General features: G+C 37.2%; 1 protein-coding gene across 17 annotated transcripts in view; it reads right to left on the minus strand.

The window, feature by feature from the left end:
• Positions 1-1,280: 1,280 nt before the first annotated feature.
• Positions 1,281-20,287, minus strand: part of dmd (dystrophin) — a 2,688,357-nt gene continuing 2,669,350 nt past the window's right edge. For 16 of the 17 annotated variants that reach the window (XM_051926236.1, XM_051926244.1, XM_051926242.1 and 13 more), the window contains one exon: positions 1,281-3,239. In XM_051926236.1, the coding sequence (XP_051782196.1) occupies positions 3,142-3,239 (98 nt within the window). In that variant the 3' untranslated portion in view covers positions 1,281-3,141. Of the gene's footprint in view, positions 3,240-9,858; positions 9,891-20,287 lie in introns of all 17 variants that reach the window. The other variant, XM_051926238.1, reaches the window with a different exon arrangement.

Here is a 20,287-nt window from a genome sequence, read left to right on the forward strand (position 1 = left end):
AAGGTCCACTGCTGTACTGATGCGGATTTAGTATACATCCTTTGTCTGAAATATTTTGAGACAGTCACCAACACACAGCCCAGTTTTACAATCAGGACAGCAGAAGTGTGTTTCTTTGCACATTTTTCTCATATCTTTTCTATTGCTTGCACATGAGGGTAGAATGTTAGTGCCTAATCCGCACGACCAATGCACCCATTGTGTTATTACAAGCTAACACAGTGCAGCACTTAGTGACTTCCACATTCATCTCAGTTACTTTGCCTTTTTGTCGCATAGATGCTGCCGCACCACGCTGAGGTTTCACACACCCAAATTCAGCTGGTATAACTCAACGGTTTGGTTGTAGAGTGCCATTTCAGTCATCAGTTTCACTTTCTATGTCAACATCTAATGACCAGTTTACATCGTCATCACAATCACTCAATTCAATCAATGAACTGGTTTCAGTTCATTTATGACTTTTCATTTGCATTGCATTTTAAGTTGGAAGTTCCACCCCACTCATGAATATTGATGAGTTACTATAGGAAAAACAAAGCACACCGAAATATTCATGATGTTTTGCAGCATGATGTTATTTCATCCACAAGATGGCAGCAAAAAGCTGTCTCAAGCGTTATTCGGGCTTAAAAGTGTAAAGCAGATCATTACACATTAGTCCGAGTCTGACCTGTGGTTAACCATAATTGCATAGAATTCTGAGCCTGAGTCATGTTTGGAATTAACAGCAAGGAGGAGAAGTGTGGTGTTTTTGAAGTACGTTATTTTTGCATATTGTGCTCTTAAATAAAGTATTTGTTTAAAATAAATTCCAAAAAATATCTTGCCTGAGGTTTATTAAACTGTCATCTCTGACGCAATGGGTCCCAGCGTAGAAACAAAAGCTTAAAACTTACCAAACATGCCCCCTCTGAAGCAACAAAATCCTCACTTTCAGAAAACAAGCACTCTGTGTTTCTGAAGTATGTTTATGACAGCAAGAGGACATTGGAATTAGATTCCCTGGGATAAGCATATATTTGTGTCTGAAAGTTTACATACAAGACATGAAGACTCAGCCATCAAGCATGCATAATTCTAAATTGTTGTGTTGTCTTTCTCAACTAGGCATTTTGTTTTTTAATCATTATGGTCTCAGCTTAAAGGTAAAGAAGTGCTTCTGGGTTTCTGGTTTTTACTCTAACTTTGAAAACAAATATGCAATTGACAGACAGGAAAATACAAGATTCAGTGAAACAAAACTGCAGTGAAACCAATCATGAACTTGCTGGACACCATTTAACATAATTGCGTGCTTTATTGGTATACACAGTAAAGCAATTTATAATACAATAGTAAGGCATATATTTGGTGGAGTTTGATATGTTGTGATAAAATAAAACGAGACTGGTAAAATAATGAAATGTCACAATACTGGGTTAAAGGATCATAACATCTGAGTAAATAAAAGGTATCATGCTTTAATGACACAGATAGTGAGCTGTGTTATCGTTGATTTTTACGTAACACTTTCTTGGTTATGCATGTTAATTCAACATATTCTTATCCTGAAAATTAAAGCAATGACAAACCATTAAACTGCTTTAGTTCAAATTATGAAAGCATTAAAATCAAAAAAAAAGAAAAGGAAAAGAAAAAAAAAACACAACTCCAAAACTCAATTCAGGCAAAAACCGTAAATAAAACTATCATGCAAATTAACTCAATATGTTTACTAAGAAAGTGTGAAAATGAAAGGTTCAAAAAATAAAAACAGAAAATTGATTCAGTGTCCTTATTGATGAGAGGAGGTTCATAATACAGACCTCTGAACAAAACAACATGTTAAATGAATAATGCAGGACATTACTTGAATGGAGGTACAGTAAAGTGTTTTGCACATTGCGCGGTGGAAAACAAAGAAAGATGGTCATCATGCCATTTTTGTAAAGAGTACCATTAAACAAAACAGAGGTAGAAATTGCATGATTATAAAACTTACTAATGTCCAAAAAAATTGTTTCGGGCAACCCCCTCCAAGAAATCTAGAAAATCCCGAGCCAAATGAAGTGAAATGCTAGCAGTTCCCCAATTGATACAACTGTGCGAAGGTTCTTGGATTCAAGAGTCTAGTAGATACACAAACTCAGCTAGGACTGGGACAAATATAAGTTGAGGTTTACAATCTACTTCGATTACTTGCTATTAGTTTCCATTTTGTTAAAATATACCTTGAGTAATTTATTTTGTTTACATCAGGAAACAAACTGACATTATTTTAATGATCTAAGTTTGAACGACTTTAAGGCAAATTCATGCTTGAAAATAAAACAAATTAGAGCTATTCACAATTGCAATGGTTAGCGAAGTACCAAACACCGCAGAATTAAAAAATTGAAAGAAAAAAAAAAAGAAGTGAAGCATCCGAATGGGAATTTGTGATGGCCGATAAAAACATTTCATCCATTTCTGCTTTAATACACCAAGTGTCGGGCCACAGTAGAGCAGCACCGCTCTGTTTATCGCCTTCCTTGTTTTTTTCTTTTTTTTTTTTAAATAAGGAGATGTTTTATTTTTTAATTTTTTTCTGACCTGTCCCAAGCCCTAGAGAAAAACAGATGACAGATGACCTCATGAATAATTTGGTATCATTATACAATATTTCTTTGATAAAGCAAGGAAAGTAACACTGATAATGAACACTTGTAACTACACAAATTACATAGCTGTAATGTAGCAAATCAAATGCATTGCCTTTTAATGTTTTTTTTTGTTTTGTTTTTTATAAACAATAAAATGTATGTAATTTATAAAGCACCCTTTTGTTTTACAATCTTTCTCTATAATTGTTACAAATGTTTTTAAACAATCCGAAACGCGTTCCATACAAAGAAATGGCAAGTTATTCAACGAACAAGATTTTACATGTAGTTTTAATTTTTTGTACAATTGCATAGAAGTGTAAAACCTGCCATTGTTAACAAAACAATATTAGACTTAGGAAACTACTGAAATCTACAGTTTTATTACCACTACCCTTCACAAAAATATAGATTTTTTTTTCTCTTGTAAACGAATACAGTCCAATCCTTTTCATATGAAGTATTACAAAAAAACCATGCTTGTTATTCAGAAGTCAGTGATGTAGGAAAACTCTTGTTACTCTAAAGCTTCATCGTCCGTCATGACCGAAACCAAAGTTTCCATCGCTCTGCCCAAATCGTCTGCCATGTGGAAAAGGCTCCCTACATTGTTACCTGTTAGAGATATAGACAGGACAATAAAAGCAATTGACATAGACATTTAAAAAGCATCACATATTGAAACATGAAACAGGTAAAGGAGCAAGCACAGCACATGTGCACATTATAGTTTGTAGAGCTGAAGTTTGCTAATGTTAAAAAATACAAGTAAGTCGTTTCTGAAATGGAGGAAAGAGAAAGTTGTGGAAAGGTGGAGAAGTTGTAGGATATCAAAGATTTGAAATGTATTAATTTTTTAGAATTACATCAGACATCTGGTTATACTGGACATGAAGATTTTACTTCTGGACCTCTTTCGGTTGTATCTTATAGAGTTTGGCATGATGATCACAAAACTCGCTTTTAAATTTGCAGTCACCTGTTTTTATGATTTCCTTTCATTATATAATAAGTACATATATATAGTACAATAAGTACAACTAAGACATCTGCTGTGATTTACACATAGTGGCACTGCTACTAGTGACGTAGCTTGGATATCCCAAGTAGTGCTGCTTCATCTACAAATGGGACAGCCATACTAAAGAGACTCATTACAATAAAAACAATTGGTGTGGCACATAAACCACTTGTCGACCCAACAAAAAGTTTTTTTTTGATCCTTCTTCATATAAAACTGGACTAATGAAAAATGTCATGAAAGCAATGAAAGAAGAAGGCGAAGACAGATGTTTCCATGAATAACTGATGCCAAGGTGAAGGAAGGTGTTTCTGTTGCTCGGCAAATCAGACAGGTCATCAAAGACAAAGATCTGCCAGGGGTGTTGGAGGAAATCGAATGGAAGGCATTCAAAGGATATTGGTGAAAATTTTGTGATCAGCTACAGAGCACCAAATTCTGTCCAGTCGGTTGACAACAGGCTTCAAGCATACAAAACCATGAAGTGCAACATGTTGCGAAAAATTCATTTTTTGCATTTACACTTGGACTTATTCCCTGCGAATCATTGTGCAGTTAGTAACAAACAGGATGAAAGATTTTACCAAGACATTACAAACAATGGAAAAGCGCAGTCAGAGCAAGTGGACCAATTCTGGTTGACTATTGTTGGACACTGAAATGAGAAGCACAAGATGCTGACTACAAACGAATACATTTTATGCTCAATTTAACTAATGCAATGTGTCAGCATCATTAAGAGATGAAAACATACCAAGTAAAAAAAAAAAAAATAATAATTTCAAGTTTCTCCAAACTCCTATGTGATTTGGTCAATGTGAAATGATATTTGTGCAGAGCCTGAAGCGATCATAATCAACATCATTTTTTTCAGAAAGCAAAACCTTTGTTGTCCAATGTTATTGTTAGCACAAAGGAGAGGTGATAAGAGGGGTGACCACTCTTTGAAAACATTTCATGTTACACCTGAACGACTTTCCTAAGTTCAGCTCAGAGCGGTACATAGCCTTGTAAGAAATAAAGGGCACCAAATGAAAAGTCAATCCCATACTCAAAGACTAAAACACCTCTGGTAATTGACATTAACTATCAGTTAAGGAATTGAGTAATGATTATTACCTGTTTGGAAAATGACTATTTGCAGTGCTGCTTTAGCACCCCGTAGCATGAAGCTATTCTGATCACCATTATGTATGCATGTATTTTAATTAAAAAGTAAAAATTTATTCAATACAAGGAACCTTTCTTCAGGGCTGACGTAAACTTAATTCCTGCCCTTTTAAAACAGCACAGGCTCATTCAGCGCTCAAGACCAGTAGTTCAGTCTACCGTATCACACTGTAACTCCTACACCTGCTCAATGAATACTGCTGAGAGGCTTTTGTCACAATTTATTACAGGATGGTGATGAAATTAAAAATTCAGTATTACATTAAACCATGCATGTAATTGCTGGTTTATAGCAGTCTGTCTTGGGGGCTAAACATTTATATTATCCCCTTTATTTGATTTTTTTTTAATGGAAAATTCATTAATGTATTAAAAAAGTTTTCTTAATCTTGGAAAAAAGAAAAACACAGGAGTTCAGATTCATCCTCGCGTCTCTCATTTCCACTACAGCACTTATGTGTTAGCTTCCACACAAGAAAATAATCACTTAACCTGCCACTTCTCCCTTGTAAAATTTGGGGGATTAGTAGTAACTGAAAAAAATGTTACTAGAATTGGCTAATTCACACAATACAGGGTGACTCAAAACGAAGTGAACACATTCAAAACGTAATACTCAGTATGTAAGAGTCATTTGGACATGCTCTGCACAGCAGTGTGTACCAACTGTAGATGCACAATCCATCTTTTCCAGATTTTGGCAGTGGAAAGTTGTATGCAATGCCATGTCAACCATCATGACATAGGATAAAGGATAATTGGTTTACTTTTCAAAAAAAAAAAAAAAAGTTTTAATTTGATGGAATGTTAAAAATGACATTTAACAGATGACAACAGTGGTGCTCAAACTTGTGGGACCCCACGTGGGTATAGGTTGTTGTTCCAACCATCTTCTGTTTTTAAATGGACTCTTATCCTAATTAAGCAAGCTGTTATTTCCCAGTGTCTATGTTTTGGGGTCAATGCAGAAAATACTAAACTAAGTTTGATAAATTTTTATTAGAATGTATCAAGCATTTATATATGTTATGTGTGTATAATTTTGTGCTTTTTTAACATTTTTAATGATCATTATGATTTTCATTCAGATTTTCAAAGTGTTTTGATTCCTTAATCCATTATTTACTAATGAGCGTAGTGGATTTGACACTGAAGTAGTAGACTTTCAGCACTTAGTGTTGTGTGCCCGGGTGTCTGCTCTGCTCATTGCTATTTGTCAGTTTTAGGATACAATTATGGGAACAAACAAAAGCTAAAATAATACAAAAACAACAAAAGGGGGTTAAGCATTTAAAGCTAATGTATAGCAAAAATATAAATAGTTCTACATGTTGAAAAAATGCAAAAATCACACTGCTGTGTTTTTCTAAGTATGGAATAAAAGGAGAGAAAAAACGAGTTGATTTCATTAGATCAGTCCTGCAGCCACACAGGGTCCTCAGGACTGAGTTTGAGTGCCAGTGAACTGCAGGATTGACATTTGACATAAGGGGTTCAGATTTGTGAGTTTGAATGCTGGAGTCTCTGTGTAATTCTCTGTTGTACTGCATTTTTTTGGGTGCTTCATTGTTTATCGTCTAACTCAAGGATAATTGGTGACTCTAAATTTTTTAACATCTTTATTGAAAAAGATGTAGGGTTACCAGACCTCTATTATAGAAAAATGCTATTAAATATTTAGTACTTATTCATTTATAAAGCAGTTGCATATGCACTTTTAAAAAAATTTAAATAATTTCAAAATCTAGACTTCTTCTGTGATAAGACGCAGTACGTTGTTATATTGGTTAATCTAAATCCAGACCAGCTTCCAGAGGAATGAAGATCTTTCTTTGTTTTTAACAACAAGGTGTATGAATGGCTGAGAGAGTTGTAATGGTGTTGAGTTTTTGCAGTACTGGACATACATAAGTTGTGTGAGGTGTTGTATGGAGTGAGTACAGCTCAAGTTCTGCATCCTCAGGCAACAGACTTTTTTGTCTTGTTTTCACTTTGACAGATGATATGATTCTACTGCAGTAATGCATAATTGGTTTACTTTAAACAAAAAAAGACAGTTTTAATTTGATGGACTGTTAAATATGACATTCAACAGATTACAGCTACTGGCTGATTGAAGGCTCATCTATACCAAGTACCAATTGCTACCTCGATTAACATTTAAAAGCTACCAAAAGGTGTAGATAAATAGTATATACCCAAAAATCTCTGAGTACTGAGAAAGGAACATTAACTGATTTTTGTTGAGTATTCAAGTACAGTATCTACTTTTACATGCATGTGTTTGCATTTTTGTTCAACACAGCATGCAGTTAACCAGCTTTACAGAATAGGGAGTTAAGTCAAACAGTATATAAAATTTAAAACTAAATATTTCTAGCAGAATGGTGAGTAAAAGCATCAACAGAAGTCAGGAGAACACTAATCACTTTCACATGATAAGACAAATTTCACAGATCTGAATATTGCTTATTTTTACATTGAGGTTGGTATAATGCCAGCATAAATATGGTGTTTTGCCATTTAAAGTTAAAACATTATATTATTCTGTGTCTAGAAGTTTAACCAATCTTATGAAAACATTTGTAGTTTATTTCTCAATAATGTTTTCAATAATGCTAAATGTACAACATTTATTGTCTTCTTGCAGTATTTCATAGGGAGATGGACCTTGACCAGTCAGGATGGGAGCAAATAAAGCACACTTAGGACACGGTGTGAAAACTGTGGCTATATGTGATCAATGATTTCAGTTGAGGTTTCTTCTACAGCAGGGCATCATCTATGGGAATGCAAAAAAAATACAGAATGCAGAAAACAAGCCTCGGGTTGACAAGTAAGATCCAATTCTGCAGACAATTTTGTATTAAAGTCATATTTGACATTTATTGTCAATAAATGGACAAAATAGCAAAAAAAGCATAACGCCTTTTTACTTATTTTGCAGAAAAACAATTTAAATGTATTAATAAAATTATTGTGAAGCATTATTTCTGTACTTTAAAGCATAAAAATAAGGCGTGGACAGTATGATGTCTTTATACTTAAACACCCTGCAGTGGTATTTAAACATTGTACACTTTTTGATAACGACACAGTACCTCATAGTGTAGGTGCAGACAAGAAAACCACAACTTATGACTGACCTACAGCAGAGATGTGCTGCTTTGCTGAGGGATCACACTTTCAGCTCTGAAATATCTTGTTCTTCCTGACAGATCACTGAATATCACCTTCTCCTCCTCCTCCCAACAGCTATACACCCTGAGATATAATGTCTGGGATGTATACTTAAGATGCTGGGAATTCCAAGCAGTCATTTCTACTGCGTAGTTAAACGGCCAGCTATTGATTGGGCTGCTTACATATTGTAAAATTTTATTGCGTGGCTGTGCATGCTACTAGTTACTTTGGTGATGCTTCTTCACAAAAGCACAAACAGACTGTATATTGTGACAAAGTCCATACTGTTAACTAGTATCCTTCACCATTACTGATGGTTGTTACCTATTCATTTACCACTAGTTCACTCTTCATAAAAAAATGGAAGCTAATAGATGAAAATGAATTGAAATCAAGTTGAAAAGAAAAAATTGTTGGTTTTATGTATTCACTGATATCTGTGGAACTGCTTTAAGTTGAGACTTGTCTAGATTTTACACTCCAATAGATATAAAAAAACTGCATAGTTGATATAAAGAGATGAAAAAATGATATACAGTGTTACAGTGTATCGATTCCATCCTCATAAATTATTTCAATCTATATTATAATAAACAAATCCTGGGACGAGACGTGACTTTTTCAGAGATACTTTCATGTCCTGCGAGACAAGACTTTGTGCCAAGAGATTTAACCACACCTGGAGCCGGAAATAAAAGACAAAGAGTACATGACAAAGTAGAACGTCGTAAAGAATTCAAAAACGTTGGTGCGATACACATGCAGAGCAGGTTAGAGATTATGAAAGTACTAAAATTTGAAAGTCTCAAAAAAATGATAGTAAAGATCGCATTAGTGCAAACAAATGGAAATTATTACTCGGTGAAATAACGGAACAGTGAAAAGAGATTGAATATGTAAACTTTAAGTCAGAGACTTGTAGATCATCTAATTCATGTTTCCATCAGGGAAAACTAGTGTTTCTTCCCAATGAGGAGGCGTATCTGCGAGAATTAAAAGATTTGTTATTTGGTGAAAGTGAAATCCACATACCCAAGCGGCAGAGATGTGAAGTGGGTTTGGGTTGGCGAGCGAAGTGAGCAGGGTGCGATGCCCCCCTAGTGATCACTAAAAAACCTATATTGAATTTAACTCAATAAACTGCATATTCCATCAACATATACACAACTGTCATGAAGCAGATGAACCAATTGGATGGGATTCAGAATACTTAATCCTGTAAGGCAACAACAAGTTAACTTTTTATTAACATCTTTCATTTAGTCTGTGTGTGTGTGTTCATTTTTTTTTTTTTTTGTTAACTTCAGTAAGTCCCTCACAACAACACTGATCTCACCAAATCACAGATGCCTTTATGAGCAATTTTAAGGGACATCATATATTAATATATTTCATAATGAAATGAAATGTAGGAGTCAGCTATAATTTAGTCTTCTGTATTTACTGTGTCTGATATTAAGTTCAAATGGTGGGGAAAAAATTATAATGTGAATGAGAAAAAAAAATTAGCATTTAGCAAGAGGTTGCCTTATGACACTAATTACATTGGATATGCGGCTGAACTGACTGTGTATTTGACAACATTCCAACAACAGCCTGGGCATTTACATTTATTTTATTAAAAACCATGCAGACGTTTAAAATGCATACACATGTGTTAATTTAATGTTAAATTGCACTGTCACACAGTCTTTTTTACACTAGCAACATATTGTTTTCTTTAAGCAGGACTGTGATAGAAGGAAGCCAACAGAGATGACAGCCAGCACATACAGTACACACAAAGAAGTCAGCAAGACAAGACAATGGACAGCGTGGACCAAAGCAAATGCTACACTTTTTATGCCTGGTCTCACTAACCTCTCTCATTGGTTTTCCAGGAACACTCCTTCCTTAAAGAGACAGAATAGAAAATGACAGGGAGGAAAAGAGGGAAAAGATATTAAAAATCAAAGCAAATAACACTTTCACAAATAGTGAACACAAGTCACAATCGCTCAAAATTAAACTAAATTGTAAAAGTTACAAATGCAGTAGAAGAGGTGACACTGGTGCTTGTGTGTGAACAGCAAATTACCAGAAATCAAAAGAAAAGAAGATTTGTGATCAAAGCAGTAAAGTTGACAGGAAAAAGTGCAATTGCAATCCCTCCCATCTAGTAAAATAAGGAAAGGTTTTGGCAGAAGAAAACAACATCAGATAGCACTCTATGCACATTCATTCTGTTGAAATTAAAAAAAAAAAGAAAAAGAAAAAGCACCTTATATTTTTAAGTTATGCTTGTAAAAATACTACAGATACTGCTGCATGGCCTAGTATGTTGAAAATACTCTGCATAGGTAATTATTTCATTTTTGGTTCATTATTGTTCTGTACAGGTATATTAAAAAATAAGTGAAGTCCATTTTACCAAAAATAAATCTACTGGGGAGCAATACTGATTTTTAAAATGAAAGCAAGAAAACAACCAGATCTCAGATTTCAAGAAAATATTCTGAACAGTGATAAGATATGAAAAATAGACTTCTAAACGATATTTTATTGATTTGTAGCAACCAATACACTGTGAAGCCAAACTGTGTATAATGTAAAAAAAAAATACTAATACACCTGACATAATGGGTAAATTTACTACTCTGCAGAAAGTCATTTTTTCACAAATGGTTATACAACATAATATAAATGGGAAAAATGTTAGAATGACACAACAACTGATCTTAGTAATATGCATTTCAAAGCAAGCCCTTTATCAGAAATTTAATAAAGTCTTGTTAGCTGAAGAGAATGTAATCTGGTGCTTGAAAGACATGTCAGCTGCTCTGTACTGCATGTAATGTTATGCAATGGTTCTTCATTAGAATCTGTTATAAGGCTATGCTATCACTAACCATCTTTACACTGCAAAATACTACAAATACTCTATGTACCTTTCTTATAAACAGTCACTCACTGCTTAAGAAGTTTTATTTCATTGTGTCATAAGATCAAAGTCAGACATTTGAGCTAAAAAAGAAAGACTATTGGCTAAGATCTTTTGAAACCATTAAAATGGCAGCCTCCTGGCACTTCTTTTAAACTGTACACCTCTCTATTTCTGAACAACTTGGTGGAGATAATAATTACAAAATCTCCTGCAAAACCTATTCCTAAATATTGATTTGACACATCTACACTGTGTTTCTCTGTTATTGTGAAATAAGATCAGGCATAAGCAGTTGACAGATCTATTGAGTGAAAACCCAAATCAACAAAATTATAAATTTAAACATATATACTACACCATATAAATTTCTCCTACATCATCTTGGATTAGACAAATAATTTACTATTCTTGATTTCACCATACGGGAATAAACACATTTGCATTTTATTGGTCTAACTCTAATTAGGTTGTCACATTTCAAAAGTAACAGTTGCCTTTTTACTGACGGGCTCTTCTCATTTGCCAGTAAATACTTTTTGTCATCAGTTGTACTCTTGCAAATAATTCAAATCACACTGAACTAGTGTTCCTTGTTTTTTCCATTATAATAGCCTGAATTAAGAATGGGCTGAGTAGGATATGCTTAGTTCTTAACTGGGCTGTGAATGCTACACTTACATTATTTCTTGAGTCTCCATGTCCTTTTCACAATTAATTGAAGTAGTTTAACTCTTATCTTCAAAGTTCAAAGTCTGTACAGTGGTACCTTGGTATACATCCTTAATCCGTTCCAGTCCTTTGACTTAAACCAAACAGGACGTATACCAAACGAATTTTTCCCATAAGAAATAAAGGGAAAATGATTAATCCATTCCCATGAAAAAAAAATCCTATTGTTATTGGCATATTATACATTGATGGTGTTGTATAAAATAATTTAAACACTGCTTAATACTAAAATACATAAATACAAAAGCAATTAGATGAAATAAATTAAAATTTAACCTCACTTTTAAATAACGTTTTTGTTTTTCACAATCATAGATACCGTCGTTCTCGGCATATGGTATGCAGCAGCCATGTCCTGGATACGCATTCCACCTTCATACTTTTCAACAATCAATTGTAATTTATGCGAAAAAACACAAAATCACGTGAAAATTCACATAGATAGATAGATAGATAGATAGATAGATAGATAGATAGATAGATAGATAGATAGATAGATAGATAGATAGATAGATAGATAGATAGATAGATAGATAGATAGATAGATAGATACTTTATTAATCCCAGGGGGAAATTCACATACTCCAGCAGCAAAAAATATTAAATTAAAGAGTAATAAAAAATGCAGGTAAATAACAGACAATAACTTGAATAATGTTCAACGTTTACCCCCTCTGGTGGAATTGAAGAGTCACATAGTTTGGGGGAGAAATGATCTTCTCAGTCTGTCAGTGGAGCAGGACAGTGACAGCAGTCTGTCACTGAAACTGCTCCTCTGTCTGGAGATGACACTGTTTAATGGATGTAGTGGATTCTCCATAATTGATAGGAGCCTGCTGAGTGCCCGTTGCTCTGCTACGGATGTCAAACCGTCCAGCTCTATGCCAACAATAGAGCCTGCCTTCTTCACCAGTTTGTCCAGGCGTGAGGCATCCTTCTTCTTAATGCTGCCTCCCCAGCACACCACTGCGTAGAAGAGGGCACTCGCCACAACCATCTGATAGAACATCTGCAGCATCTTACTGCAGATGTTGAAGGATGCCAGTCTTCTAAGGAAGTACAGGCGGCTCTGTCCTTTCTTGCACAGAGAATCAGTATTGGCAGTCCAGTCCAATTTATCGTCCAGCTGCACTCCCAGGTATTTATAGGTCTGCACCCTCTGCACACAGTCACCTCTGATGATCACAGGGTCCATGAGGGGCCTGGGTCTCCTAAAATCCACCACCAGTTCCTTGGTTTTGTTGGTGTTCAGTTGTAGGTGGTTTAAGTCGCACCATTTAACAAAGTCCTTGATGAGGTTTCTATACTCCTCCTCCTGCCCACTCCTGATGCAGCCCACGATAGCAGTGTCGTCAGCAAACTTTTGCACGTGGCAGGACTCCGAGTTATATTGGAAGTCCGATGTATATAGGCTGAATAGGACCGGAGAAAGTACTGTCCCCTGCGGCGCTCCTGTGTTGCTGACCACAATGTCAGATCTGCAATTCCCGAGACGCACATACTGAGGTCTGTTTGTAAGATAGTCCACAATCCATGCCACCAGGTATGAATCTACTCCCATCTCTGTCAGCTTGTCCCTAAGGAGCAGAGGTTGGATGGTGTTGAAGGCGCTAGAGAAGTCTAGAAACATAATTCTTACAGCGCCACTGCCTCTGTCCAAGTGGGAGAGGGATCGATGTAGCATATAGATGATGGCATCTTCCACTCCCACCATCTCCTGGTATGCGAACTGCAGAGGGTCGAGGGTGTGTTGGACCTGTGGCCTCAGGTGGTGAAGCAGCAGCCGCTCCATGGTCTTCATCACATGTGATGTTAGAGCGACAGGCCGGAAGTCATTCAGCTCACCAGGACGTGATACCTTTGGGACTGGGGTGATGCAAGATGTTTTCCAAAGCCTAGGGACTCTCCCCTGTTCCAGGCTCAGGTTGAAGATGCGCTGTAGAGGACCCCCTAGCTCTGATGCACAGACCTTCAGCAGTTGTGGCGATACTCCATCTGGACCTGCTGCTTTGCTGGCACGAAGTTTGCTCAGCTCTCTGCTCACTTGCGCTGCTGTAATTGTGGGTGGGGATGTCTCTCCTATGTTGGTATCAGCAGAAGGATGTGTAGAGAGTGCAGTACTCCGAGGTGAGAGTGGGTTAGGGTGGTCAAACCTGTTAAAGAAGATGTTCATTTGGTTTGCTCTCTTCACGTCTCTCTCGATGGTGGTACCCCGCTTCGAGCTGCAGCCAGTGATGATCTTCATCCCATCCCACACTTCCTTCATGCTGTTGTTCTGCAACTTCTGCTCCAGCTTTCTCCTGTACTGCTCCTTCGCCGCCCTGAGCTGGACTCGGAGTTCCTTCTGCACGCACTTGAGCTCATGCTGATCACCGTCTTTAAAGGCTCTTTTCTTCTGGTTCAAAAGGCCCTTGATGTCACTTGTAATCCATGGCTTGTTGTTAGCATAGCAGCGTACAGTTCTTACTGGAACTACAATGTCCATACAGAAGTTGATGTAGTCAGTAGTGCAGTCAACAACCTCCTCAATGTTCTCACTATGTGATCCCTGCAGGATATCCCAGTCTGTAGTTCCAAAACATTGTCTCAGAGCATTCTCAGCCTCCGGGGTCCACTTCCTGAATGATCGTGTAGTTACAGGTAGGACTCTCACTTTTGGTTTGTAGTGAGGCTGAAGCAGAACCAGGTTATGATCTCCTTTCCCAAGCGCAGGCAGCGGGGTGGCGCTGTATGCGTCTTTAACGTTTGCATACAGTAAATCAATAGTCTTATTTCCCCGGGTGTTGCAGTCCACATACTGGGAGAATGCAGGTAATGTTTTGTCCAGCGTCACATGGTTAAAGTCTCCAGCGATTAGCACAAGTGCCTCAGGGTGCTGCGTTTGTAACTTAGCAACAGCAGAATGGATGATGTCACTCGCTAGCTCCACGTCCGCCCGAGGAGGAATATACACGATGACAACAATGACATGTCCAAACTCTCTGGGCAAGTAATAGGGACGCAGACTTATGGCCAACAGTTCGATGTCCCTGCAGCAAGTGGAGATTTTGACTTTAACATGTCCAGAGTTACACCACCGTGTATTAACATAGAGAGCGAGTCCTCCTCCTTTGTGCTTCCCACAGGTACTTGCGTCTCTGTCCGCTCTAACTGTGCTAAACCCGGGTAGCTCCACATTAGCATCTGGGATGGTGTTAGTTAGCCACGTTTCGCAGAAACACAACAAACTGCATTTTCTGTAGGTCCTGACATTTTTCACCAGCGCTGCCAGTTCGTCGATCTTATTTGAGATTGAGTTCACATTCCCCAGAATAACACGAGGGCACCAAAGGCTTAAAACGCCACTTTCTCGCAAGCCGCTTCATTTTTAGCTTAGTGCCGGCTCTGCTGCCACGATACCGCCTTCTTACCTCGTCAGGTAAATAGGGAACCACACCGGCACTGGCATTTGTTCTCAGCGCTCGAAGTTGAGTACTTGAATAGGCGAGTCTCGGTGTGTAAAAATCCATGCCCATGTTGTAAAAGTAAGTGTGTCCAGGGAACAAAATCCACATAAAATAAAGTGGTAGGAGTGATCAATAAATAAAAAATAGAAAAATAAAAGTAGAAAAATGCACATACACATATAGTCCTACACGGAGCTGCTGAAAAGGCTGCCACTCTCGGTGGCGCCGGATGTTGTTTATAGTGCGGGTTGTTCACTGAATGCTAGCAACTGCCGTACTGACGCTCGTGGGCAGCATAGGGTAGCACGCGGTGTGACGATGCAGGTACGCTCCACGCTCCCATACGTCCTTACGGGGAGCCCTGAACCCGACAGCGTCGGTAATGTCACCGAGATGAGCTGACAAATGCGGACAATTCTCAAATGAAGCCAGGGGATAGTGCAAGAATGCCAAGCGCTTTTATTTAAAACAAAAAATCAGTGTCCAAACAAAAAGTGCAGTGCATCTGGTTTCAATAAATAATTATTTAATAAATATCCATAAAAACAAGTGTTCTGTGGGGATAAAAACAACAATAAATAAAACCAATAAAATCCGAGGTTAAAAATGCAGTCTCACTCTTCCCAATCACAGCCCACCTGTGCAGGTGCGACTCGCTCCAACTACCTCATTAACTTCCCCGCGGTTGTGCAATCACGCCCACGGAGAACGACACAGCTATACAAGTTAAAACCTGGCCCTTTTTTTGAAGCCGCGGACCAGCTATACCACACGCGGTGTTCTAGCACGCGAGTCGTATTCCAAACAAAGGTCGTATGCCAAGCAAAATTTTTCGCGTCCAAACAGGACGTGTACCAAGTTGGCCTTATTCCAAAGCAGACGTATACCGAGGTACCACTGTATTAGTTTTTTTTTTCTGTAATTTCTTGTAGACCTTAAGTTTTGATATTGTGTATTGTAAGAAAACTGGGGTTCTTTAACTACAAAGAACACAAAAGTTAATCAAACAAAGAAAAATGTGAAAAAAACAACACTTTTTAAAATTTCTCTTCCTCTTCAGCCCTTGTAGGGCCCTGAGCCCCTTGCACCACTTTGGATTGTTCCACCTTGTCCGTAGTCAGTCTCCTCCCATCTTCCCCAAATCATCCTACACATCATCCAATCGTCATTTCCTTGGGTGTCTCTTTTATTTCCTGCCACCAGGCAACCCCTGATACATCTTTTTCACTGCCATTTCCTCCTTCTCTATCCATTCTACATGTCCAAACCATCTGATCCTTCATGTTCTTACATCTGTCACAATATCCATTCCTTTGAATAGCTCAGTATATCTTGGTCTCTCTTTCACTCCTTGGCTATAAACAAATGTTTTTAACAGCTAGAGTAAAAGGTTACTGATGAATACATTACCACTGGTTTAATGACAGTTTTATAAATTTTTAAATTCCAAGAAAGCTGGTTTGAATGGATGAGACTGTGGGAAAGAAGGATCAGTTGCCCACAGTGATTATAGCCTTCACCTCTTCTTTTATTACATTATTATGAGTTGTTATGATTCCAAAGTATTTAAACCTATTCATAAATGTATACTGTCTAAGCTGCAAGTCCCTACCTTGTTCTCATCATGCACCACTTCTTGATGGAAAACTTATAAAATGTTTTATAGGTGAAATATATACTGGATTTACTGTACTAATAGACAGTCAAATTCTCTACGTTTTTTTCTCAGTATTGTTCATTTGCAGCAAATCAGAAACTGCTCTTTGTAAGATGGCTAACTGCATATATGTAGCAAGTATTCTTTTTTTTAGACACTGTCTGTTTTGCTGACAAATGGACTTGTATTCTTTGGAGACAATCAGTGCATAAGAACAATTTGTGAGACTGCTGATCACAGGAACAAGGTATAACGTTTCCACTTGATAGCAATATTCAAAGAGAAGAAATGGATTAGGTAAGGTGGCCCTTTTCAAGACAAGGTTTATACAGTAAATGTGCAGCCAATGAGAATACAGACAAATAGAAAGGAAGAAAAAAATCAATAAAGTGCAAAACACTGGAGAAAAAAGTTCTGACTACCTGTATTTTTTTAATAGAAAATAAATCCTGGTACTTCACAATGTCATTTTAAAGCTGTCATTGAATGTTGACAGCTAACAGCTGTGCATTATTTATATCTTTCTTGCAGTCATTACTTGAGGAAATGATTTGCCTGCAACTTTCCTTCAAGTGCCAGATGCCTACTGTTACCGGTAGTCACATCCTGACAAAAAACAATCTTGGCTACTGAATGGCAAAAAAAATCCCCTGCAAATATCACCCAATAATCTCTGTTATGACTCTTCTATATGAAAAGAAAAAAAATGAGCACCACATACTATCTAAAAGAACAACAGTCACAGGATCATTCTAAATTCACTCTTTTCCATAGAATTTCTGCCTTTATCAATTTCTAAAAGTCTCCATTAAAAGAAAAAAATCTGATTCGGGAGAACAATGCTAAGTTCTACTAGCTATGCTCAGGTGTTAATGATTCATTCAGATACACAGCTACTTTATAAGAAAATTTCCCCTGTGATATCCCAATGAGACAGAGCCACAATTCCCAGTTTACATCAACACCCAACACCACCATGAAGAACACATTAGCATTAGCAAGTAACTTGGTCACCAATATACCTATTGTGTAGAGTGTGCACATTCTTCCCTTGTTTAGAACAGTCTCTGTGTACTCTTGGTTTCTCTCTCACATCACAAAGACATGTGGTTTAGGTTAACTGATAATTAACTACCGGTAATTAATTTTTTTAAATGAGTATAAATAAGATGTTACCCTTATTTAAAATAACTATCTATTTATTGCGATTACATTATAAGGTGATAAACGTCTTGGCCATAACTTAGTAGAGGGCGTGTGAGGTAAATTTAAGAAGCACAATATAATAAAATTACTTACTATGGAAATCAGAACTCTTTAACAAAATGATACAGAGGGTGCAGACCTATAAATACCTGGGAGTGCAGCTGGATGATAAATTAGACTGGACTGCCAATACTGATGCTCTGTGTAAGAAAGGACAGAGCCGGTTATACTTCCTTAGAAGGCTGGTGTCCTTCAACATCTGTAATAAGATGCTGCAGATGTTCTATCAGACGGTTGTGGCGAGCGCCCTCTTCTACGCGGTGGTGTGCTGGGGAGGCAGCATTAAGAAGAAAGACGCCTCACGCCTGGACAAACTGGTAAGGATGGCAGGCTCTATTGTTGGCATGGAGCTGGACAGTTTGACATCTGTGGCAGAGCGACGAGCGCTCAGCAGGCTCCTATCAATTATGGAAAATCCACTGCATCCACTAAACAGGATCATCTCCAGACAGAGGAGCAGCTTCAGCGACAGACTGCTGTCACTGTGCTGCTCCACTGACAGACTGAGGAGATCGTTCCTCCCCCACACTATGCGACTCTTCAATTCCACCCGGGGGGTAAACATTAACATTATACAAAGATTTTGTCTGTTTTTTACCTGCATTATTATCAATCTTTAATTTAATATTGTTTTTTGTATCAGTAAGGTGCTGCTGGAGTATGTGAATTTCCCCTTGGGATTAATAAAGTATCTATCTATCTATCTATCTATCTATCTATCTATCTATCTATCTATCTATCTATCTATCTATCTATCTATCTATCTATCTATCTATCTATCTATACAAAAAACAAACAGAACATAATGATACTAATCAATATAAATTAGGGAACAGAGCATCCTGTCACAGAAGTTTTAATCCCTATTTTTTCCTACAGTAAAATGAAGCCATTAAGTATTCTTTTTTTTTGTCTGGTAAAAAATGTAATACGTATTCACAGAAAAAATATTCAACCCAAGCATCCATTCATTATCTCAACTATTATCTATAACAGGATTGCAGGGAGTGTTTTTGGCAGCAATGGTCTCAAGGTAGGAACTCACTTGAGCAGGATACTAGTCCATTATATGGCACTGTCAGGCATGTCTTTGGAGGTGGGAGTTCTCTATGCTAACTTTGGCAAATGCAGGGAATGGAAAGACTCGAAAGAGAAAGTAACCCAGTTAGGGATTTAGCCTACATCCATGGTACTGCGAAGTAGTCTGGATAACCACTCTGGCACCATATTATCAAAAAGAAGAAAGAAATAATGAAAATAACCGTATATTAGGCAGCTTGAACTATAGTGTATATGTTTTATATTAACTTACAGTAAGTAATGTAATGTTGTAACCAACAATCCACAGCTCACTCTGCTTTTTAGACTTAAGATTTTTTTAGATCTGATCCTAGTGTTCTATTCAAGATTGTTTTGTATATTATTGACCATAAGACTGCTCTGAAGCAATTAACAAACAGCAAAAAGGAAAAGGTTGCAGTTTTAAAAGAATTCAATTTACCATCCATTTATATTAAAAAAAGTCTTATTTGTTACTGAGAGCTTATATCTGTTTAGATTTTCAATTTAAAAATACATTTAAAATAGTTATATAGTACTGTACCAGTAAAATAAAACACATTTCTAATAAGGATTAAGTAAGAAATTAATGAAGAATTTTTAAATTTTAGTTTGATATCAAACTCAAATTTAAATTTTATTTGTCACATATAGCACAACGTGCAGTGAAATGCTTAAACACATATACCTCATTTTAGTTTTACTAAAGATTATTCAGGGGTAGCGTGGTAGTGCAGTGATTAGCTTTGTGTGTCCTGGGTGGCTGGAATCCCATACCCACTCATTGTCTATGTAGAGTCTGCACATTCTCCCAGCATCAGCATTGGCTTTCTTCTGGGTATTGTGCATCTCTTTCCATATCCCCAGTGATGTGCTGGTTAGGTTAACTGGCAACTCTAAATTGGCCCCCAGTTTCAGTGTGAGTGTGAATGTCACTGTAAGTGGGAAATGCGATTTATGGACTAGCACCCTGTCCAAAGTTGTTTCCTGTCGAGCGTCCAGTGCGTCCAGGATAGGCTGTGACCCCTTCCCCTGAATTGGATTAAACAGGTTTAAGAATGAATCAACGAATGAATGGACGAAGCTTACTCAAAAGTGTCCAAATAAAGAGGAAAAACTGAATGAAAAATGCCGTTTATGAGGGTGTGCCATGCTATCTTGCTAAATTTCAAATAACTCTTCACTCTCTTAAAAGAAATCATTATCTGC

The sequence above is a fragment of the Erpetoichthys calabaricus genome, chromosome 4 (genome assembly GCF_900747795.2).
Source record: "Erpetoichthys calabaricus chromosome 4, fErpCal1.3, whole genome shotgun sequence".
Lineage (NCBI taxonomy): Eukaryota > Metazoa > Chordata > Cladistia > Polypteriformes > Polypteridae > Erpetoichthys > Erpetoichthys calabaricus.